General features: G+C 41.7%; 1 protein-coding gene across 7 annotated transcripts in view; it reads right to left on the minus strand.

Moving 5' to 3' along the window:
* Nucleotides 1–405: 405 nt before the first annotated feature.
* Nucleotides 406–24,564, minus strand: part of LOC112251130 (E3 ubiquitin-protein ligase LNX) — a 74,987-nt gene continuing 50,828 nt past the window's right edge. For all 7 annotated transcript variants that reach the window (XM_024421888.2, XM_024421886.2, XM_024421889.2 and 4 more), the window contains 7 exons: nt 16,715–16,920; nt 15,980–16,399; nt 13,916–14,050; nt 5,707–5,884; nt 4,139–4,391; nt 1,647–1,805; nt 406–1,415 (listed from right to left, as the gene is read on the minus strand). In XM_024421888.2, the coding sequence (XP_024277656.1) occupies nt 1,280–1,415; nt 1,647–1,805; nt 4,139–4,391; nt 5,707–5,884; nt 13,916–14,050; nt 15,980–16,399; nt 16,715–16,920 (1,487 nt within the window). In that variant the 3' untranslated portion in view covers nt 406–1,279. The remainder of the gene's footprint in view (nt 1,416–1,646; nt 1,806–4,138; nt 4,392–5,706; nt 5,885–13,915; nt 14,051–15,979; nt 16,400–16,714; nt 16,921–24,564) is intronic.

The raw sequence follows: 24,564 nt of genomic DNA on the forward strand, positions 1-24,564 counted from the left end.
GTAGCAGCAGGAGAAGACATGAGAGTAAGGAGGGGGACAGCCAACCTATCTGAGCCCACAGTGACTCTCACCAGCCAATAGGAGGCCCCGGTGTGACCCTCATGCATTCTGTTTAACCTGTCAGAGACTGGACGGCTTCTTTTGATATTAATATGTTTTAGTTTACTTTGAAGGTGAAAAACCAAATAATTGTTTTATGTTTACATTGAATACAACCTGTATATTTTGTCTCACCTGAGAGAGGTGTTTGTTTTGTTGCATTTAAGGGATAGGTTTGGATAAAGGAACTGACTGGACCTCAGCTGAATAGTTAGAATTTCAGTGAGCTGTGCTAATTAATATCTTATCCCAGGTCAGTTAACATGAACCCAAACCACAACCCTTGCCAAAGCTCTCAGACAAGTGTCCTTTTCCAATGACTTTATTGATTATGTCACCAAAAGGTACCATCAGATATACTACGCAGGCCGAAGCATGTGATAGAACTGCGTTAAATGGCCCTAGACCAGACACATCCACGGAAACACACAGAAACCAAGTCAGGTTTTTTTTCTTTTCAAAAGTAGGAAAATCAGTAAGGCCTCCACGATGTCACCTTAATATTACTTTTAACAGATTATGAACACAATTTTACTTGTTTTTTTTTTACTATACTTTTGCCAGTGTTTTGATAATTTAGCAACAGCTTCTGAAAACAACTCAACACAAACGGCTACTTGGCAATGTGTCTTCAGTCCAACAGATGAAGATGATGACCACAGCCTATATTGAAAGGCCATCAAACAATCATTGAAAGAAATAGAAACATAGTACAATTGCTTGAATCAGTATTTTTTTTAGATAGCCAACATTTACAATAAAGAAATGTGAGTCCAATGAAATGCATACTCTAACATAGAACCAATGGAATTGGCAACTTGTGTCCCCTCCCAACCACCCACCCCCCTCATTGGATGCGTTGTCATCGAACAAGCCTCTCCTCCAATCAGATTCCTCCGAACATCCCAGGGGTAGGGCCACAGATCCAGCTCCGCCCAGCTCAGTGTCTCTGGGGAGTTTGGTCAAATTCCAGTCACATGGATGGTTGGCCTCCTCTGAATTCCTGGCAAAGTCTCAGCTGTCCATCCCATCAGGAGTCAGGGTTCTTAAGGTCCACCTTCCATAGCTACATCACTAGTGAAAGCCCATCCCATACGGTGGGCTCAGTGTTGTAATCCAGTTTAAAGCTCTGCCCACATTCCTGGGTCAGTGTTGGCCCCTCCCTGTGGCTGCAGCGGGGCTACAGCAGGCTTCCGGGCCAGGACACGATGGTCAGGGTGATTCTGCCCCGCAGCTCCTTCAGCAGACGCACCAGGGCTGTGTGGGTCATCCCCCACGTACTCTTGCCATTCACCTCCAGCAGAATGTCCCCACATCTACTCACAGAAATGGGGGGGGTTAATGCAGGGATTAACAACCATAGAGATGGACTCAGTATAGTAAAGGAGGCCCATATAGCAATGCTAGCAGTGTGTAAATACAAGACTACTGTAACGATAAGGTAAATACTGGACATAATTTGTCACAGAAAAATAGAAGATTCAGCAAACATGCAGTGATATAGGTCCTCTGGCCAGTGTGTGAGATATAGGTTTAGTAGTCTGTACCGTATCCTGCCGTCGTTGTAGGCTGGTGTGCCCTCCACGATGGAACGGATGAAGAAGGACTGATTGCAGTTGACCTCCTCCTGCCCCCCCACGATGCTGAAGCCCAGGCTGCCTGAGGTGCTCCGGCGCAGCACAATGTCTTTGCAGCAGTACAGGTGCCTGCAAGGGACAAAAAGGGGGATTAGGGAATCTCTAGACTGCTGCCAGCATTCAAATGTGTGCCCATCCTGTACTGTGTGCACATATGCAGCAGTGAGATTGCATATGTTCAGCAGTGAGATTGCAGAGTCCCGTGGCAGTCTGTCGTAAAAAAAACAACGGCTTGGCTGTCATTCAATGAGAATGGAGACATGGCTTTCCCTCCCAGGTGAGGCAGAGCTGTGAAAATACAGTGCCCGGGGGTGAGTGAAAATTACATTCAAATCCTGTTGGAACTGTTGCCCATTTGGACTGAATTCCCATGGTGAATCACTAGTTGGTTTTCACTTTTCTAATCAATTTTGCCGGTTGGGGAGAAATTGAGTTTCTATTTTACTCCAGTAGTTAAAAAATAAATAACTACAGTAAGGGCAGGTTTTTATACCAGCAGTGGCAGATCTGTAGAGAAATGGACATACCCAGGGATGCAAACTAAGAATACAAGTTTGGAGGGGGGGACTTTGGATCACTACTGGCTGTAAACGAGTGATGCGCGTTTGTAAGCAAACGAATGATGCATGTTTGGTTGAACAAGTGATGCGGGTTTGGAGCAATACTGGCTGTATCCAAGGCTCAGCCAATCGTTCACTTAACAACAGAATGCAGCACGCGACTGAAGAAAGAAGAGACCAATTTGCTAGTTACAGAATCTGCATACGCTCTGGAAAGACAGCAGTAGGGTGCAAAGCCAGTTACAGCAGTGCATCCCAGAACCATAACGAAGAGGTAGGTGAAAAGCCTGACCACGGAGACAGATGAGAAGGTGATGAAGTGTGCTTCATGAGCTGTAACAGAAAAACCACTGGCATTTGAAAAGTTTAAGGTGAGGGAGAAAGTGTGGTGGAACAATTATTGTTACCATTGTTAAGTATCTAGCTATAGTAGCTGGATCAAATTCTCTGTTAGCTAGCCAGAGAAATGTTGAGCAACATTAGCCAACTTAGCTGATCAAATAATTTAGTTTATTGTTTGAAAATTAGCTGGCTAATAAAGTCAGACAGCTAGCTAGCTAACGTTACAACATCAGATGAGCTAACGTTAGTAACCTAACCAATACGCTATAGTATTAACTGGTATACGACTCCTTGCCACTCCTAAAGTTATAACGCGTTAGTTGCTTACTGGACCCTGGCAATCTGTGTGAAAGGTTAACTAGTTCACTAGTGAACGAACAAACTACTATCTGTGAACTAATGTTTTCCCTCTACAGTATGTGGTTCATTTTCAGAATGAGAGAATTTGGTGAGAATTAGGTGTTGCTTGTTAAACAAGTGGATTAAGTGATCAAGTGTAGCTGGAGCTGGGATGCCAATAGAGGTGAAAGAAACACCACACACTTTCCCTCTTTTAATACAGTGGATCAAAAGGGGTATGCCAGGTGTACTCTCTGCCTGAAAGAGATCAATTATGCCAAAAAAAGGTATCATGCTCTGCAGGCATATTGTAGAACAGATGTCCACAGGCAGAAAGTGTACAATGTAATAACGTGCAGTGTTGTCCAAAGATATTGCTTTTGTTGTGTTGTACTTGACAGTAACACATGTGAGTGAGGGAGGATTATTACATGTTTTACTCAGTGAACGTTATCTTTGCACACATGTAGCCTTGTGCACTTGATCAATGTCTATAGTGGCCACTATAAAAGAGCAAAAATAGAATGCCTGTTTGTTTCATTCTATTTCTACTTTTTTCCCCAAGTGCAATATTTAGATGTGTGTGTGTGGTCACAAGCATTATATTATAAAGGCTGTCATGGCTGACTGCAATATAAGTGTATTGTTTTTTTCTCAAGACTTGAGTGTCATTTGCAGTAAAGTCTAGGCAACAAATAACATTGGATTGCTTTCCTTACATTCTTTAGCTGTGAGTTAGGCTCACATTAACCACGTTTTATTTTGCACACAGAGACGGATCATGTAGATCATTTTCTTTGTTGTTTAATTAGTTAAAACCTGCATTTCTCTCCAGCAGGGATTTTTTGCATGTTTCTGTGCAAAAACAAAGTATCACCTTTTTGGGCACTCACCAGTTTGCAAGGGAAGAAGAGACTGAGATTGGAGAAGAGAACATTTGTGCATATAACATTTTAGTCATTTAGCAGACGCTCTTATCCAGAGTGACTTACAGTTAGTAGATTCATCTTAAGATAGCTAGGTGAGACCACATATCACAGTCATAGTACATTTGTCCTCAATATAGAAGTTATCAGCAAAGATGGTGCTGGTAGAACAAGATAAGCGCAAGGTTTCTGAGATATAGAATAAGAAGGCTAGCTGAGGGGTACTGCTACTCACCTGGGCAACTGCAACCATGACACCCACAGTGGGGAGTAGTCATCGGTGTGTGGCAGCTTTGCAAGGTTCTGCTTGGTGCTGTCGGTGGGCGAGAGGCAGGGTGGCGAGGGGAACTCTGGCTGGCTCTCCTCCGGAGGCCTCATCTCCAAGACCTTGAGCACCACGGGGGAGGTGGTGTTCTTCAGGTTGGCCACAGCCTCGCCCCGCGTCACCCCCGTCAGGTCCAGCCCGTTAACGTTCAGCAGGATGTCACCTGCAGGCAGAGGGGAGGACAGAACACAGCACCACTCAGCACAGTGTTGTTGCCCTGACCACTGTCTGATTCTGATGCCTTTCAAAAGCAAAAGTTCCCAGGGACAAGGACTCGTCTCGTCTGCCTATTGAATATTCAATCTTCTCTCACAGGAACACAAAGCAGTGGGACCAAATAACTTCCAGATAATCAAAGTGGGCTTAGACAGTGCTGGACACATAGCACTGCACCGCAGCACACTGCACAGCCAGCTGCTATCTGGAGTGGAGGCTCGCTCAAAGGACAACATCCACCCCCTTTGATTAGGATGCACTATGCAAATTCACACACACGCTAGGGTACAATCTGGTTAATTATTATGTAGACAGCTGTATACACAAACATATGCATGTTACTGATACACACAGGAATGCACAGGAATACACACTCAGAATTATGCTTTTGATAAAGGCTAGGGGAATAACACTAAATATCATACACACATCCTCACTCTCCTCTCTCTCTTTCTCTCTCTCTCACACACACAGATGTAGAGTATTGTGTATTCAGAAGAACAGACAGGTGGTACACCCTGGTCTGGTCTCTCTGTACTGTGGTTATCTGAGGCGGATCCCTAGGATGAGTAGTTCTTGGTTTAAATGCCTCCACTGCCCTTTGATGTCTGGCCCGGCACAGAGAGCTTCCTCAGATGTTCTGACATCCCACACCCAGACACCCAAACACACACACACCTATACTCTCACACACTGCAGTATATAGCCGTAACAGGCCTGCCACAAATGTGTCCAATCATTTTGGGAGTCTGTTTGTGTTTGGTCTATTTCAGAGTTGACTGATTTTGTATAATGAGCTGATAAAATGCAGCCTGTCATTTCCTCTGGAACCTTCTTAACAAAATCTGAGTGTGGTGTGTGTGTGTGTGTTATACTTAATTTGGCGAGCCCTGAACAGTAACCATCCCTGCGTTTCCTGTTGAATAAATAAGCTTGGTAATGAAACAGGAATTTGAGTGTTTCTTCTCAATCACACTGTCTGTTCTACACAAGGGACATGTCACACACACATGACACCTGTCTGCAGTACCAGCTCTGGCATCATGAAGACCAGCAGGGACTGCATGGAACAGAGTAACTATCAAAGTCAATATTGGAGCAATTCAGGTAAATATTAGCTAAATTCCCTGCCAGAACATTGGATTTGATTTACTGTATGACTGAGTGAGAGTGAAAGAGAGAGAGAGACTGTGCCTGAGTGTGTATAATTGTATGAGTGTGTGTGAGACTGTGATGTTTAAGGTTTATCACCAGGCTGGTACCTTTGCGGATGGATCCCTCCTGTCCCACCACTCCGTTGGGGTCCACGTTAGTGACGTAGACAGGGAGGTCCCAGCCGCGGGAGGACATGCCCCCTGCCACTGTCATCCCCAGGGAGTCATGGGACTCCTTGGCCAGCGTCACCGTCTTCTCATAACATGCCGGCTTCTCACATGAGTCCTGCAAAGGGGACAAGACAGAGGGGAGGGCTGCAATGTGAGAAATGTTACGGGTTAAACTGTAATAGATGTGTGTTTACAATAGAGTGTTTATCAGTGTTGTTTGTTTGTATCCAGTGTGTTTTCTTGTGTTTTGTGTGAGAATGTGTGTGTGTGAGTGTGTGTATTTTTGTGTCTGTAATTGTATCTCTGTGCCTGTGTTCAAATGAAAGAATTGTACAGTATGGTCTTGTTTTTCTTCCAGTAAAACAAGGATTGCTGACGGCCATGGAGTTCCTTCCTAGGCCTGGCTTGGTTTCCCTCCAACAGACACAAACACAGCCATAGAAGCAAACTTCATTAAGACCAATATTAAAACACGATATGAAGCCAGCTTCATTAAGGGGGTAGTTAAACACGTGATTTCCAGTTTTTTTAATGATATTTCCACATTTGGAGGTCAAAATAACACTCTGAAATTGTGAAAACAATGATAATGCCTTTTTGTGTAAGAGCTGAGGCACGTTCAACAAGGGGAATAGTTTGCGAAAGTTTGCTAATGTTAGCTTAAGCTTGTGAACATAATTTTTTTTTAAATACAGTTTGTGGCAAACGTTCGCACACATAAGCTAACAGCCCGAAGAGGTAGTGCGCGGTGAACAGAAAATTGACAGGGTTTAAGTAAACGTATATTATTTGCATACTGTATGTATTGAATAACTACACGTAATAGACATTATATGAATCATGTATGGTTTTTCTTCATTGCTTCTATTTGTTTTTCATATTAGTTTAGTTTTTCCATCTTATTTGACCCTCGGCGAGGCGAGGAGATGCACAACAAGATTGTCAGACTACTGGTTTGAAAGGTAGTTAGCCGGCTACGCCAACTTGTACAGTAGCCTAGCTACTATCACAAAATCATTGTAGCAAGTGTCTCATTACTTAACTAGATACCCAAATGTTAATTTTCTTGTTGATCAAGAATTGGATATCGATGATGGAGAAAAGCCTAGGTGAGGATTAACGTTAGCTACATTATGTTACCTAGCTAGAGTAATAGTTTCCCCTTTCATCTGTGGTTAGGTGTTACACAATATTGTTGTCAAGTTATGAAGACTAGTTATCTATATCTGGATTTAACACAGTAGCTATGTATTAGCTAACTCGATCACCTTGAGGCCCCATACGAGGGGGGGGGGGGACATGTAACTACATTCACACAATCCTAAAGTTAACAATTAAGAGGTTAAATAAATCTGATCCTGTATCAGTGGTTAGGGGAGGCTTGGTTCTTCTCAGGTTTGAACCTGTCCATGCACGTAGCTCTCAGACCAGTCTCTCTGTCCAACACAGACCACTGCATCGTTTGTACTATGCTTTTGCATCTAAGATGTAACTCGGTCTCGCATCTTGCGTGTGTTTTTACTCAGGTATAAGGCTATCCTCGACAGGCATACGAAAACCGGCCAAGGAGGAGTTCTTGTTTCTTTGTTCACTGACACACATCCCAACACCTCCACCTACATACACCTGCAGACCACAAAATTCCTACTTACATCCACAAAAACTGCACACCCAACTCTTACCCTCCTCATACTGACACACACCCCAAAAACTCCACCCACACACAGCCACGAGCACATACAGCACCCAACCTTCACATTCCTCACACTGACATCCACACACAGCAATGAGAACCTAAAAGGTCAACCAAGAAAAGTGGGACCGCAACCATCGAGGCGAAAATTTAGGAAATGCTCAGCCTGCAGACATAGCACCCAGATTCAGCAAGACAGGAACTCTCGCTTGAAAAAGTTTACTCATGCTTTGCAGCGTCTCGCTGAGCAGTGGTTGTGAAAATTGAAGTAAATAGTTTTTGTTGAATGAGCAGTAAAAACAGTTTGAGTGAGCAGTGATTTTTAATTGAAGTAAATGTTTTTTTCAATGAGCAGTGATTGTTATTGATGCAAATTAGTTTTGGAATAATCAGTGAGTATGTTTTAAAGTCTAGCAAATACATTTTTTTAATGTTTCAAAATTGTATATTCGTGTTATTTCATGAATACAATATCATTAAAAAAGTATTACATTTTCTCTGTCAGTTATTTTTTTGTTCTCTATGCAAGTTCATTCTGGAATAAAGTTAGTCTATTACATTTTTATTTATTTCATCTAAACCATTAAAAGTGCTATTTCTTTTAAAAAATGGACACCAGAACAATTTTCTCTATTGTGCAACAACAATTATTTTATTGTTTGGAGCCCATTTTGTTGTCCCTCTTCTGGGCAGCCTGGTTACGTAGGGCCACTCTGTTGTCTGCAGGATTAGGGGCTGGCTCGATGTTACGTGCCTGTGCCACAACATAGTCCTCATCCAAGTCTTCTGTGATGCCCTGATGGATGAGGGCCATTTTGTGGAGGGCACAGGCACTGGCGAGGATATCTGGAATCTTCTCCAGCAGCAGCATGTCAAGATGTTGGAGCCTCCTCCAAATGCACTTTAAGAGGCCAATGGATCTCTCGATTTGGACTCGGGCGGAGCTGTGGATTGCATTGAATCGCTTGTTGTTTATTTTTTGGAATTATTTCCCCTTTGTGCAACTGTCGATAGATAAGGGGCCATATAAATAATATGCTTAATGTACAGCCTGGTTGGTTGACTGTACACCCCACCCACACAGCTGTCTGGTTGGCCAATTAACTAGGAGTCTGGGATGCATTCGTGCTTATAGATAACGTTAGCTAGCTACATCATTGGGGATTTTTGTGACACAACTTTATTTAGGCTAGTTTAATCAAAACAAAGAGATCATCAACACATGCAAATTAACTGCAAGGTTTCTTGGAACATCATAAAATGAGAGCGAAAGGCAAAGTTGTTGTATCGAGGGATGACTTCCTCCACATAACCCTTAACTCTTCCAATCGGATGCTCACTTTTTCTTGTCAATACACACTAAAATAAGTAGCCAGTACGTGACATCAGTACCAGGGTCTAAAGAGTCATCGATTATTGCAGAAGCTGCAGCTAAAATCAACATTTGACGTGTTCTATCCATTGTTTTACCAGAAAGAATCTGTTGAAAACAAACATAGTTCGCTGTGAGCGTTCACAAACCTCTGTTTGAACAAAAACATTTTTTCTGGAATTTCAGCCTGTTCAGGTGGGATGGAACTTTTCTCCCACCTCATGTCACAATGTGATCTGGTTATAATAGACCATTGTAACGCTCGTCGTATTGGGTAGACCAAGGCGCAGCGTGATTTGGGTTCATCATAATTTAATTGAATGTGAACCAGCAACAAAAACAATAAAGCAAAACAAACAAATGAACGAACAGCCTTGTAGGGCTCAAAAGCAACAATACAAAAACAAGATCCCACAAACAGGTGGGAAAAGGCTACCTACATATGATCCCCAATCAGAGACAACGATAGACAGCTGCCTCTGATTGGGAACCATACCAGGCCAACATAGAAATACAAAAACTAGACTACACATAGAAATAATAAACTAGAACACACCCCAATCACGCCCTGACCTACCCCACCATAGAAATAAAGGCTTTCTATGGTCAGGACGTGACAACCATTGACTGACTGTTCATCTGGGTAAGGGGGTGGGTTCTAGACCATCCTATCAGTCTGAGCATTTCAAGGGCCAAAGAAGAACAATAACTACTGAGTGTATAAAACATTAGGAACACCTTCCTAATATTGAGTTGCTCCCCATTTTCCCTCAGAAAAGTCTCAATTCGCCAGGGCATGGACTCTACAAGGTATTGAAAGCGTTCCATGTTGACTCCAATGCTTCCCACAGTTGTGTCAAGTTGGCTGGATTTCCTTTGGGTGGTGGACCATTCTTGATACACACAGGGAACTGTTGAGCATGTTCTTGACACACTCAAACTGGTGACTACTACCATACCCTGTTCAAAGGCACTTACATCTTTTATCTTGGCCATTTACACTCTGAATGGCACACATACACAATCCATGTGTCAATAGTCTCAATGCTTAAAAATAATTATTTAACCTGTCTCCTCCCCTTTATCTACAGTGATTGAAGTGGATTTAACAAGTAACATCCATAAGGGATCATAGCTTTTACCTGGATCCACCTGGTCAGTCTATGTCATGGAAAGAGCAGGTGTTCCTAATGTTTTTTTTTTCATTAAATAAACACAGACAGTGATTTATTAGACATACAGTGATGATTTACAATAAAATTACCAAGACTGCATAGTGGCCTTAAGACCAATATTACAACACAATATAAAGGTCTGGTTAGATTTAGTCTAAATATGATCTATAGTCCTGCAGAAGGTGGCTTAGCTTATCTCAGAACGATAATATGTTGTTATTGTTGCTACCTGCTATCTCTGCAGGGTTCTTTCTATTACAGCCTCATTCTCTCTCAACTAGCTTTGATTCCAAGGACTGTACCTGAAGAATACAGTACCACTCCACTCTGGCGTCATACATTCTGTGTGTCTGAGAGAATGAACACCTCAAATAGAGAAAGCGAGACGAGAGCTGTGAAGTTGATCATTATCAGAACAACGGAATTCGTCAGCTCCAATAATGAGCTGGAGAAAATCCTGTTTAAGCGTGGAGGTGTGTAAATCCTGACTATGTTTTCTTCATGGATAATAGGCTCAGAGAGAGAGAGGCGGCTGCTCTGGGCAAACACACATGGCACTCTGAGAGGAGCGGAACACTTTGGCACAGTCAGGAATGACACGCTCCTCTTTGATGGAAGAATAGTACGGCTCAGGATCATTTTCACATAAAAGGGAATATTTAACATGAGAAGAAGAGGCAGGAATACAAAGAGCTCTTTCAGCCTGTATCGCTGAAGCATTACAGATTGCGCAATATAAAGGTTAAGGTAATTTCCGATTGAGACGACATATGTTGTTTCCCGTAAATGCTGTCTCCGCTAATGCAGGAACATTGCCTTTCCATTTCAATCACGCTATAATGCTGAACTTCCGCAACACGGATTGAATAGAGCTCAAAGTCTGGGGTTTTAGTGTGTGTATAACCTTGTCATGACGGTGACCTCTTTGGGTATAGCAAACCCATCCCCCTCTCCCTGCCTCCCCCTTTCCTCCTTCAACTAGGTTGCTGTGGTCAGAGAGATGCCGTAAATTCCTGAGAATCTCCTCATGGACATACAGTATAGAGAGAGTAGAATTTCATGGAGAACAAAGAAAATCCTTCCACCTCACAGAACTTGAGGTACGAACAAATTTCATGTTCCGGAGAAAGTATAAAAGATTGGTGAAGAATCCAGCTACGAACTGGTCCGTTTGTCACAACTTGGGGAAGCTCATGGGAGACGGTGTGGCTACATTACCATAGCGCTGTTTATATAATAGCCCCAGATATGAGGTTTACATCTAATTGTTGTATAAGATGAATGAGTGAGTATGATACTGTTTACACAATTTTACAATGTGATTTTGGACTGTTTAATGAAGGAAAACTCAAAAAGGGAATTGGATTTGAACTAAATCAGAGGACCGCCCCTGAGCCCAGTTAGGTTCAGACATCCTGGGACAGCCTTTTCTGCCATTCCAAATAAAAACCCCACTCGAGTTTTCGATCAGCAGACCGAGCTTACCTCAATTACGAGATGGCTAAAGGTTGCAGACCATGTTTTTCTCCATTAGGAAGACAAAGGTTGTAGACCATTGCTGAATCTTTTAACCATACCACGTGGTTAAATTCTTAGAATATCGAAACCGACAGAATAAGATTTTTTTATTTTAATTACTAGTCTGCAGCTAGGAATTCAGTATCATTGAACACGAAGAACGACAATCGCCGAAACATCCAGTCTATAACGAATGTCACTCTGAACAATCCCCTCTAACCACAACCGAGAGAGAGAGGGAGAGAGAGAGATGGACAGTTCTACAAAATAATGAACTTTTCACCAGCGATCAAGACGACACACTGAGCGTAAATATATATATTGATTGCAATTGTTCCCGAATGAATGAGCGTTCATGTGCAAAGGATTAGCATTTCAATTGTTATAATTATCACTCTGTAGTGACTTCTTAGTCGACCCCCACTTCCCCTTTTGTCTCCTATCATTTCATGTAACCACATTTACCTTGTTTGTTTGTTTGTTTGTTTGTTTATGCATTTCTGTGAATTACTTAGTTAGTAATAAATAAACGATTTAAGACACTTGATGTATGGATGACTCATAGTGAAGACTGGGTTTGTGCAGATAACCAACAATTTACGACGTTTGGAATGAGACTAACGTGAGGTAAAGTAAATAATTAATTAATTCGAAGACTAATTGATCAGATAAAATATCTGAAAAGTTATTTTACGAAATTATAACTTTGTAACCTGTGCCCCGACATCCTAGTTAATTAGTTACGTGATTAATCAGTTGATCGCGTAATAACTAATTACAGAGAATCTTTGTTTAAAAACTATCAGTCTTCAGTTAACTTCTTCGAGATAGGGGGCGCTCTTTTAATTTTTGGATAAAAAACGTTCCCGTTTTAAACAAGATATTTTGTCACGAAAAGATGCTTGACTATGCATGTAATTGACAGCTTTGGAAAGAAAAAACTCTGACATTTCCAAAACTGCAAAGATATTATCTGTGCTGCCCCAGAACTAATGCTACAGGCGAAACCAAGATGAAATTTCATACAGGAAATGCCCCAGATTCTGAAGGCGCTGTGTTCCAATGTCTCCTTATATGGCTGTGAATGCTCCAGGAATGAGCCTGCACTTTCTGCCGTTTCCCCAAGGTGTCTGCAGCATTGTGACGTATTTGTAGGCATATCATTGGAAGATTGACCATAAGAGACTACATTTACCAGGTGTCCGCCCGGTGTCCTGCGTCGAAATTATTGCGTAATCTCTAGGTCCATGCGCATTCCATTTTCTTCAGAGGAGAAAGTCAACTGCCACGAATGATTTATCATCGATAGATATGTGAAAAACACCTTGAGGATTGATTCTAAACAACGTTTGCCATGTTTCTGTTGATATTAGTTAATATATGAGTTAATTTGGAAAAAAGTTTGCGTTGTAATGACTTAATTTTCGGGTTTTTTCTTACCCAAACGTGATGAAGAAAACGGAGCGATTTGTCTACACAAATAATATTTTTGTAAAAACTGAATATTTGCTATCTAACTGAGTCTCCTCATTGAAAACATCTGAAGTTCTTCAAAGGTAAATGATTTTATTTGAATGCTTTTCTTGTTTTTGTGAAAATGTTGCATGCTGAATGCCAGGCTTAATGCTATGCTAGGCTATCAATACTGTTACACAAAGGCTTGTTTAGCTATGGTTCAAAAGCATATTTTGAAAATCTGAGATGACAGTGTTGTTAACAAAAGGCTAAGCTTGAGAGCTAATATATTTATTTCATTTCATTTGCGATTTTCATGAATAGTTAACGTTGCGTTATGCTAATGAGCTTGCGGAGAGAATTACACTCCTGGATACAGGTTTTTTTCGTACCCAAACGTGATGAACGAAACGGAGCGATTTGTCCTACACAAATAATATTTTTGTAAAAACTGAACATTTGCTATCTAACTGAGAGTCTCCTCATTGAAAACATCTGAAGTTCTTCAAAGGTAAATGATTTTATTTGAATGCTTTTCTTGTTTTTGTGAAAATGTTGCATGCTGAATGCTAGGCTAAATGCTATGCTAGGCTATCAATACTCTTACACAAATGCTTGTTTAGCTATGGTTCAAAAGCATATTTTGAAAATCTGAGATGACAGTGTTGTTAACAAAAGGCTAAGCTTGAGAGCAAATATATTTATTTCATTTCATTTGCGATTTTCATGAATAGTTAACATTGCGTTATGGTAATGAGCTTGAGGCTGTATTCACGATCCCGGATCCGGGATGGCTAGAATCAAGAGGTTACTGATAGTAAAGACACGACAACCTCAAGAAAAGCTCTTCAAACAAACCTGTCTGTGTTTTTGTGTTTTTTTGTGTGTGTGCCTATGCTTGTGCGTGCGTCATGCATTTTATGCATTGCTAACCAGTAGCGTATGCTCCATGTCCACTGGGGAGTATGGAGGGGGGCCGTCCATGCCCCATGGAGCCTCCTGCAGAATGTCAGGCGTGGGTAAACAGATCTGACGAGACACTATGAAGTGGACCTGCTCCTCACTCGCCTACAGGAGACAAACACACAAACACAACCAAGCTCAGAACCAGACAGACACATATAGCAATTAAAAAAGAATGACAAACTAAAAACAGTCACTTTGTAGAAGAATATCATGGTTGAGCCCCATAAATAAACATTGAATACAGCTTCACTGAAGTTGATCCAGATATCCAAACAAGCACTTAATAAAAATAACTTCACTGCCACATAACTAGACTCAGACACAGAAACTATACCAGCTCAAACAGGCCCATCTTGCTCATCCCAGATGCTGTATTGAGGGTAGAGTATGAGCGGCAATTCCATGATAATGGCACGCTTTGACTCATTTCTTTCACTTTAAAATCAATGCCAAAAAGCATTGATTTCAAAGTTTAACAAACCATACAACTCCATGCACAAGGACACATTTTTTACAATTTAGACTAACATTTACAAACATTTATTTTGTGGAAGAACTGTGTAGAAGCAAATTTTGGTAACAGATTTATGGTAAAACCTCCCTTAGGTTTTTATGTGACCACATCTGCAGAAATAATGTGTTGTAAGCTACTGTATGACATGGCACCTTGAGTTTGAAAGAAAAATAGTTTTGTTATTTTACGACAGTAAGTGAAGTGGGCTTACACCCAGGTATATGGAATTACATTATGAATTGCATTCATTTCTGGTAGATGTTTTCTAAGACCCTGTTTCCATCTGTCTATTCAGAAATCCAAGCCTTTACTTATGCATATTTTGTCAGTTGGAATTGTATGTATCGATGCCTTAATTTCTCCCTTAGCTTTCACTTGACACCCAATTTGATATAATCCAATGAGCTTCACATGTTGGTGCTCGTACATAGAAATGCCCTGAGGTAAACCTATGGACATTTTCTACCTCCTCCTACCAACCCCCTAAGACAGCTCAAGGGGAAAGAAATCACCCACACAGAGCTTGGCCAGGCAGTAAAATATGTTAAACATTTATTACCCCTGAGAGGTTTACACAAATAATAAACATGTGTGGTGTACAAAACACTCTCACTCACACACACATTTCAATTGCACCCTTTTACTTGCTTCAGGAAGCAGCCTGTTTAGTGTCACTCTCACCCACATGTTCTCTTCTCTCTCATAATACTGCAGTCTTTCTGCTGCCCTCACCTTCTCACTATGACTTATTCAATTTCAACTCAAAAACTCACCTTTAAACTTATTTTTCTAACAATCTGTATTTCTCACCTCTCTACAACCTTTCCTCTAACTTTCTTTTTCATGCTCTTTATTACTCTCTTTTGTCTCTTTTTCAGGCTGTATGTCCACCCACTCACACAGTGACTCACTCCCTCATTCACTCGGATGAACATGCACACTCTCGCACACACACACACTCACAGTGCACACACATTCGTGAGTACACACACACACAGCTCGCCCTCCCGTGTTTCTCATTTGAGAGTGCCTGTGCTCTCTGTGCCGCAGAGCTACCTCCTAAATTACCCAGTCCAGCTCGTTAGCGCCTTAATTCGACTAATTTAATCGGTTTCCAGCCAGTTCTTAATCTCTGACAACAACAGTCTGCTGTGTGCCATGTTGGGTCCTCAGAGAACCCCAATTGCAAACCAGTCTCCTCAGACAAAAACACAGAGAGCACAGCTACAGCTACATCCCACAGTCAACCAGAAACACACCACCGCAATTACCCAGCATCCACAAGGAAGCAGAGCCTCAGCCAAGCAGTAGAGCAGCGCACAGTCCACCATAGGCACACAACAATTAACCTCAATGGACAGGGACAAAGCCAGCCAACAGAGTGCAATTAACCAGAACTACACACCACTATTAGCCATAATATCACAGGACCCAGAGACAAGAAATACATACCATTACCAACCATTGTAAACCACAACCAACTAATGCTCCCTAACCTCTAGCCCCTGCAGACTTACCTGGATGAGTAAAGCGGCGTGTTCTGGCGCTCCGTAGTGCAGGTCGTGTCCGTTGATGGCGAGGATGCGGTCGTTGACGCTGAGCTGCCCATCGTGTGCCGCCAGGCCGCCCTCCAGCAGGTGGAAGATAAAGACTCCATGTTCCTCTGGTCGTCTCACCAGCTTGATGCCCAGCTGCTCCTCTGGGGTGCTCTTAGCCAGGACCACGTGGATGCTGTCGTCCCTCAAGGGTTGGCCATGGGGGAGGCCATGAGGCGGGTAGCCCCCGGCTGCGTCGTGGGGGTGCCCGTGGTGCCCCGAGTGTGAGCGGTAACGGTGGCGCTGCTCTCTCAGCACTGTGAGTCGCAGCAGCTGGCAAGGCTGTTTGAGTGTGGCCAGGGCGTAGCAGTGGGGCACATTGCTGATGTCTATGCCATTCACCTGAAGATGAGAGGGAGAGGTGGAGTTAAGTCTCAGATTATATGCTGTGATGAGAAATTCAAATACACAACACATACAGGGAAAGGGGATGCCTAGTCAGTTGCACAACTGAATGCATTTAACCCAACCCCTCTGAATCAAAGAGCTGCGGAGGCGCCTGGGGAGCGAGCAGAACGGCACATTTTTCCACCTTGCCAGCTCGTGGATTCGAACCAGCGACCTTCCAGTTACTGGCCCAACATTCTTCACCACCTGCCGCCCCTCAGTCACATACATGGTGAATAGTACTCCACCTTACTTTAAACAAAAACTGACCTTGAGGATCATGTCTCCGGGCAGCAGGCGTCCGTCCCGGGCGATTACCCCCTCCCTGTAGATGTCCTGGATGAGGATACGCACCAGGGGGGTCTCGTTGCCCCCCACGATGCTTATGGCCAGGGGCTCCGAGGGCTCACGGTTGATCTTAATACTGGTGACCTCACCATCAGGGATCAGGTGATGGAGCTGGGGTAGAGCCAGCACTGAGAGTGAAGGAGGGAAATATACAGTACCAGTCAAAAGTTTGGACACATCCACTCATTCCAGGGTTTTGCTTTATTTTTATGTTTATCAAATCTATGAAATAACACATATGGAATCATGTAGTAACCAAAAAAATGTTAAACAAATAAAAATATATTTTTAAATTTGAGATTCTTTGAAGTAGCCACCCTTTGCCTTAATGGCAGCTTTGTCTAGTACTGTATAATAAATATATATATATATATATATATAGAGAGAGAGAGAGGGAGAGATAATGAGGGAGAGAGGGTGTGTGAGAGAGAGGAGAGAGAAATAGAGAGTGAGAGAATGAGGGAGGGAGAGAAGTTGTGTGTTACTCTGATTTCTATGATGAAAAGGAACTCTCACAGAGGCAGAATGCAAGGCCAAGAAGAAAGCAAAAGAAACAGAGAGAGAGAGAGCTAGAAATAGACAGAGGGAGGAAGCCAGAGAGGCCGCGTAGAGAGGTTTAGCGTTGAAGCAGCTGTCTCTACTCCCCCAGGTTAGCAAAACAAGCTTGTACAAGCCTAAGGGGAAAATCCACTTGGCTGATCATTCTTCCATATGTTTGTGTCATTAGTCACATATATCTATATGTACCAAGTATGCTTGGGAAAAACCTGACATTGACTTTTCCACAAGGTTATTGCTTGGGTGGAGATAAAATTACACACATGTTTACACAGATACACACTGACTGTACTGACAGAGAACTGAGATATAAAGTTCCCACAAATACACAACCACAGCCTCATACTGTACACACTACCGTTCAAAAAATTGGGGTCACCTAGAAATGTCCTTGTTTTTGAAAGAAAAGCTAATTTTCTGTCCATTAAAATAACATCAAATTGATCAGAAATACAGTGTAGACATTGTTAATGTTGTAAATGACTATTGTAGCTGGAAACGGCTGATTTTTAAAGGAATATCTACATAGGCGTACAGAGACCCATTATCAGCAACCGTCACTCCTGTCTTCCAATGGCACGTTGTGTTAGCTAATCCAAGTTTATCATTTTAAAAGGCTAATTGATCATTAGAAAACCCTTTCGCAATTATGTTAGCACAGCTGAAAACTGTTGTCCTGATTAAAGAAGCCATAAAACTGGCCTTCTTTAGACAAGTTGAGTTTCTGGAGCATCAGCATTTGTGGGTTCGATTACAGGCTCAAAATGGCCAGAAACAAAGAACTTTCTTCTGAAACTCGTCAGTCTATTCTTGTTCTGAGAAATGAAGGCTATTCCATGTGACAAATTGCAAAGAAACTGAAAATCTCATACAACGCTGTGTACTACTCCCTTCACAGAACAGTGCAAACTGGCACTAACCAGAATAGAAAGAGGAGTGGTAGGCCCCGATGCACAACTGAGCAAGAGGACAAGTACATTAGAGTGTCTAGTTTGAGAAACAGGCGCATCACAAGTTCTCAACTGGCAGCTTCATTAAATAGTACCCGCAGAACATCAGTCTCAACGTCAACAGTGAAGAGGCAACTCCGGAATGCTGGCCTTCTAGGCAGAGCTTCTCTGTCCAGTGTCTGTGTTCTTTTGCCCATCTTAATCTTTTCTTTTTTATTGGCCAGTCTGAGATATAGTTTTTTCTTTGCACCTCAACTCACAGGTGCACCTGTGTAATGATCATACAGTTTAATCAGCTTCTTGATATACCATACCTGTCAGGTGGATGGATTTTCTTGCCAAAGTAGAAATGCTCACTAACAGGGGCGTAAACAAATTTGTGCACAAAATCTGACAGTGTATGGAACATTTATGGGATTTTTTTATTTCAGCTCATGAAACATGGGACCAACACTTTACATGTTGCGTTCATATTTTTGTTCAGTGTAAATTATCCTTATATCTTCTTCTTTGTGCTATTTTTTTATAATCGCACAAACTCAGTTAAAGTAATCTGATTACTTTCACTTACTTTCCCTTTAAGAGGCATTAAAACAGGGGTGTCAAACACATTCCATGGAGGGCCTAGTGTCTGCTGGTTTTATTTTTTTCCTTTAAATTAAGACCTAGACAACCAGGTGACCTCAATTAATCAATCGAGTACAGCGGAGAAGCAAAAACTCGCAGACACAGAAAACTTCCCTCCGTGGAATAAGTTTGACACATGCATTAGAAGAAAGCTTACCCTGGCGTGACATTTTCATAACTGTAAATCTCTCAAGGACAAGATTACTTTTATCGTTATATTTGCCTGTATTTACCCCCCAAAGATGACATTTTAATTAGCTGCTAATGTGGCTGTCATAAAGAACTACAAATGTCATGATGATCTGGATAAGACTGCCGAATCGAGGCAAGGTTAGCTACATCTAATGTTAGCTACATTAGTAATGTAAAATGGGCAAAATGTCTTTAACTGGACAATTCTGTGAACTGCCTTGTGCTCTACATCTATCAGCCGTTCTACAGTGCCTTCAGAAATGTCCCTGGCTTACACACAATACCCCATAATGTCAAAGTGGAATTATGTTTTTCCCATTTTCTTTACAAATTCAAGTCAATAAGTATTCAACCCCTTTGTTATGGCATGCCCAAATAGGAGAAAAAAATTGTTAAACAAGTCATATAATAAATTGCATGGACTCACACTGTGTGAAATAGTAGTGTTTAACAGGATTGTTGAATGACTGCTTCATCTCTGTACCCTACACATAAAATTATCTGTGAGGTCCCTTAGTCCAGCAGGTCATTTCAAACATAGATTCAACCACAAAGACCAAGGAAGTTTTCCAATGCCTTGAAAAGAAGGGCACCTATTGGTAGGTGGGTAAAAAAAGCAAGCATTGAATATCCCTTTGAGCATGGTGAAGTTATTAATTACAATTTGGAATGTGTATCAATACACCCAGTCACTACAAAGATACAGGTGTCCTTCCTAACTCAGTTGCTGGAGAGGAAGGAAACCGCTCAGGGATTTCACCATAAAGCCAAACAGTTATAGAGTTTAATGGCTGTGATAGGAGAAAATTGAGGGTGGATCAACAACATTGTAGTTACTCCACAATACTAACCCAATTGACAGAGTGAAAAGAAGGAAGCCTGTACAGAATACAAATATTCTTAAACATGCATCCTGTTTGCAACAAGGCACTAAAGTAATATTGCAAAAAATGTGGAAAAGTTTTTGTCCTGAATACAAAGTGTTGTGTTTGGGGCAAATACAATACAATACCACTCTCCATATTTTCAAGCATAGTGGTGGCTGCATCATGTTAAGGGTATACTTGTTAACCTTTTTGGGATAGGGGGCTGCCTCCTACTCTGTCCCAGATGCTAATATATGCATATTATTATTAATATTGGATAGAAAACACTTGAATGATGTCTGTGAGTATAACAGAACTCATATGGCAGGCAAAAACCTGAGAAAAATCCAACCAGGAAGTGGGACATCTGACGTTTGTAGTTCTTCAAAGCTTGGCCTACCAAATACATAGTGGGATATGGATAAAGTTGCACTGCCTATGGCTTCCACTAGATGTCAACCGTCGTTAAAAACTTGAAGGAGGATTCTACTATAAAGGAGGGGCTCTTGAGACCTATTTGAGTCAGTAGTCTGGCAGAGTGTCTCAGGCTTGTGATGCGCGCTCCCGACAGAGTTACCTCTCGTTCCAGTGCTTTTCTTCAGACATAGGAATTCTCCGGTTGGAACATTATTGATGTTTTATGTTAAAAACATCCTAACGATTGATTCCATACATTGTTTAACTTGTTTCTACGACCTGTAACGGAACTTTTTGAGTTTAATTAGTGGGCTGAACACGCTGACAACAAGTTGCTGTTTGGCCATAAATGATGGACTTTATGAAACTTTATGGAACAAATCAGTAATTTATTGTCAAACTGGGTTTCCTGGGAGTACCTTCTGATGAAGATCATCAAAGGTAAGTGAATATTTATGGTGTTATTTCTAACTTTTGTTGACTCCAAAATGGCGGATATTTCTCTGGCTGGATTGGGCTCTGAGCGCCGTTCTCAGATTATGCTTTTTCCGTAAAGTTTTTTTGAAATCTGACACAGCGGATGCGTTAAGGAGAAGTCTATCTTTAATTCTGTGATTAACAGTTGGATCTTTTGTCAATGTTTATTATGAGTATTTCTGCAAAATCACCGGATGTTTTGGAATCAAACATTACTGCACGTAAGGCGCCAATGTAAACTGAGATTTCTGGATATAAATATGCACATTATCGAACAAAACATACATGTATTGTGTAACATGATGTCCTATGAATGTCATCTGATGAACATCATCTAAGGTTAGTGATACATTTTATCTATATTTCTGCTATTTTTGACTCCTTTCTTTGGCTGAAAAAATGGCTGTGTTTTTTGACTTGGCTCTGACCCAACATAATCATATGTTGTGCTTTTGCTGTAAAGCATTTTTGAAATCGGGCACGATGGGTAGATTAACAAGATGTTTATCTTTCATTTGCTGTATTGGACTAATTAATGTGTGAAAGTTACATATTTCTAAAAAATATTTTTGAATTTCATGCACTGCCTTTTCAACAGAATGTTGTCGAGGGGTTCCCCTAGTGGAACGCCTGCGCTAGAAATGAAGGACTTGGGAGTTTTTCAAGATAAAAAAAGCGGAATGTAGCTAAGCACAGGAAAAATTCTAGAGAAAAACTTGGTTCAGTCTGTTATCCACCAGACACTGGAAGATTAATTCACCGTTCAGCAGGAGAATAACCTTAAACAGACGACCACATCTACACTGGAGTTGCTTAACAAGAGGACAGTAAATGTTCCCGAGTGGCCGAGTTACAGTTTTGACTTAAATCAAAACTGTAAACTGGTTGTCTAGCAATGAGAAACAACGAAGTTGACAGAGCTTGAAGAATTTTGAAAAGAATAATGGGCAAATGCTGCAAATTCAGGTGTGAAAAGCTCACCCAGAAAAACTCACAGCTTTAATTGCTGCCAAAGGTGCTCCCACAAACTATTGACTCAGGGGTGCGAATACCTATGTAAGTTAGATATTTCTGTATTTCTTTTTCAATACATTGACAAACATTTCTAAAACTACGTTTTCACATTGTCATTATGGGGTATTGTGGGCAGATAGTTGAGATAAACAAATATTTAATCAATTTTGAATTCAGGTTGTAACACAACAAAATGTGGAATAAGTCAAGGGGTATGAACACTTTCTGAAGGCACTGTATCTCTCAATCTCTCCCTCCCTGCTCATTCTCTCTTTCTTTCTCTCTGGCCAACTCTCTTCCCCTATCTCTCTTGTTCCATAGCCCCAGTTCCTAGTTCTAATCGCGCTGCAGTTTCTCCCTTCCAAAGTCAATACTTTCTCTTCATTGCTTCCAGGGAGAAGATCACATTCTTCTGAAATAGATCCTGTATGCCTCTGAAATAGATCCTGTATGCCTCTGAAATAGTTTCTGTATGCCTCTGAAATAGATCCTGTATGCCTCTGAAATAGATCCTGTATGCCTCTGAAATAGATCCTGTATGCCTCTGAAATAGTTTCTGTATGCCTCTGAAATAGATCCTGTATGCCTCTGAAATAGATCCTGTATGCCTCTGAGATAGATTCTGTATGTGTCTGAGTTAGATTATGTATGTGTCTGAAATAGATTATGTATGCCTTTGAAATAGATTCTGTATGTGTTTGAAATAGATTATGTATCCCTCTGCAATAAACACAGTAACCCTCTACAAATCATGTATTGCATCACAGGCCTGCTATTAGACCCATGGGCTAATAGCAGGTGAGGAGGTAGAAGAGGGACCAGCAGCTCTCTGTCCATGTCCCCTGGAGGTCCCTCTCTCTCCTCCAACCTAGTCCACAGGCAGCCAATCTCCCATCTGATCACTGTCTTCTGTTCTGTTTTGTTCTGAGGGACCAGTGGACTCTTATGCAATGTTCAGCTGAATAATTAAAGGAACATATGTTGCTGAAGTTATGCTGGGTGATATCAGCAGTGTCACCTCAGCACAGCGCCAAAGGATCTGCTCACAAATAAATGCACAAAAAACTAACACAGGCAGACATTTACATAAACACAAATCAATGCAAGCACAGGCATGCACATAGACACAAAAATGCACTGAGCTCAAACACACACACACGCACACCTAAAACCTCTACAGGGAATCACAAAAACTGCAGACACAGCATAAAGAGCACTGACATCATACGGAACTGAACACAACCCCCACTGACTTCATACTGAACTAAACACAACCCCCACTGACTTCGTACTGAACTAAACACAACCCCCACTGACTTTGTACTGAACTAAACACAACCCCCACTGACTTCGTACTGAACTAAACACAACCCCCACTGACTTCGTACTGAACTAAACACAACCACCACTGACTTCGTACTGAACTAAACACAACCCCCAATGACATCATACTGCTATTAACACAACCCCACTGACTTCATACTGAACTACAAACAACCCCCATTGACATCATCCTGAACTAAACACAACCCACACTAACGTCATACTAAACTGAACACAACCCCACTGACGTCATACTGAACTAAACACAACCCCCACTTACTTCATACTGAACTAAACAATACCCCACTGACGTCATACTGAACTAAACACAACCCCCACTGACTTCGTACTGAACTAAACACAACCCCACTGACTTCATACTGAACTAAACACAACCCCACTGACTTCATACTGAACTAAACACAACCCCCACTGACTTCGTACTGAACTAAACACAACCCCACTGACTTCATACTGAACTAACCACAAACCCCACTGACTTCATACTGAACTAAACACAACCCCCACTGACATCACATTGAACTAAACACAACCCCACATTGACCTCATACCCAACTAAACACAACCCCCACTGACGTCATACTGAACACAACCCCCACTGACGTAATACTGAACTAAACACAACCCCCACTGACGTAATACTGAACTAAACACAACCCCCACTGACGTCTTACTAAACCAACCACAAACCCCACTGACTTCATACTGAACTAACCACAAACCCCACTCATGTCTTACTGAAATAAACACAAACCCCACTGACGTCATACTGAACTAAACACAACCCCCAATGACATCATACTGAACTAAACACAACCCCCACTGACTTCGTAGTGAACTAAACACAACCCCACTGACGTCATAGTGAACTAAACACAACACCACTGACATTATACTAAACTAAACACAACCCCCACTGACATTATACGTCATACTGAACTAAACACAACCCCCCCCCACTGACATTATACTGAACTAAACACAACCCCCACTGACATTATACTGAACTAAACACAACCCCCACTGACATTATACTGAACTAAACACAACCCCCACTGACATTATACTGAACTAAACACAACCCCCACTGACATTATACTGAACTAAACACAACCCCACTGACGTCATAGTGAACTAAACACAACCCCCACTGACGTCATACTGAACTAAACACAACCCCCACTGACATTATACTGAACTAAACACAACCCCCACTGACATTATACTGAACTAAACACAACCCCCACTGACATTATACTGAACTAAACACAACCCCCACTGACATTATACTGAACTAAACACAACCCCCACTGACGTCATAGTGAAC

The sequence above is a fragment of the Oncorhynchus tshawytscha genome, linkage group LG05 (genome assembly GCF_018296145.1).
Source record: "Oncorhynchus tshawytscha isolate Ot180627B linkage group LG05, Otsh_v2.0, whole genome shotgun sequence".
Lineage (NCBI taxonomy): Eukaryota > Metazoa > Chordata > Actinopteri > Salmoniformes > Salmonidae > Oncorhynchus > Oncorhynchus tshawytscha.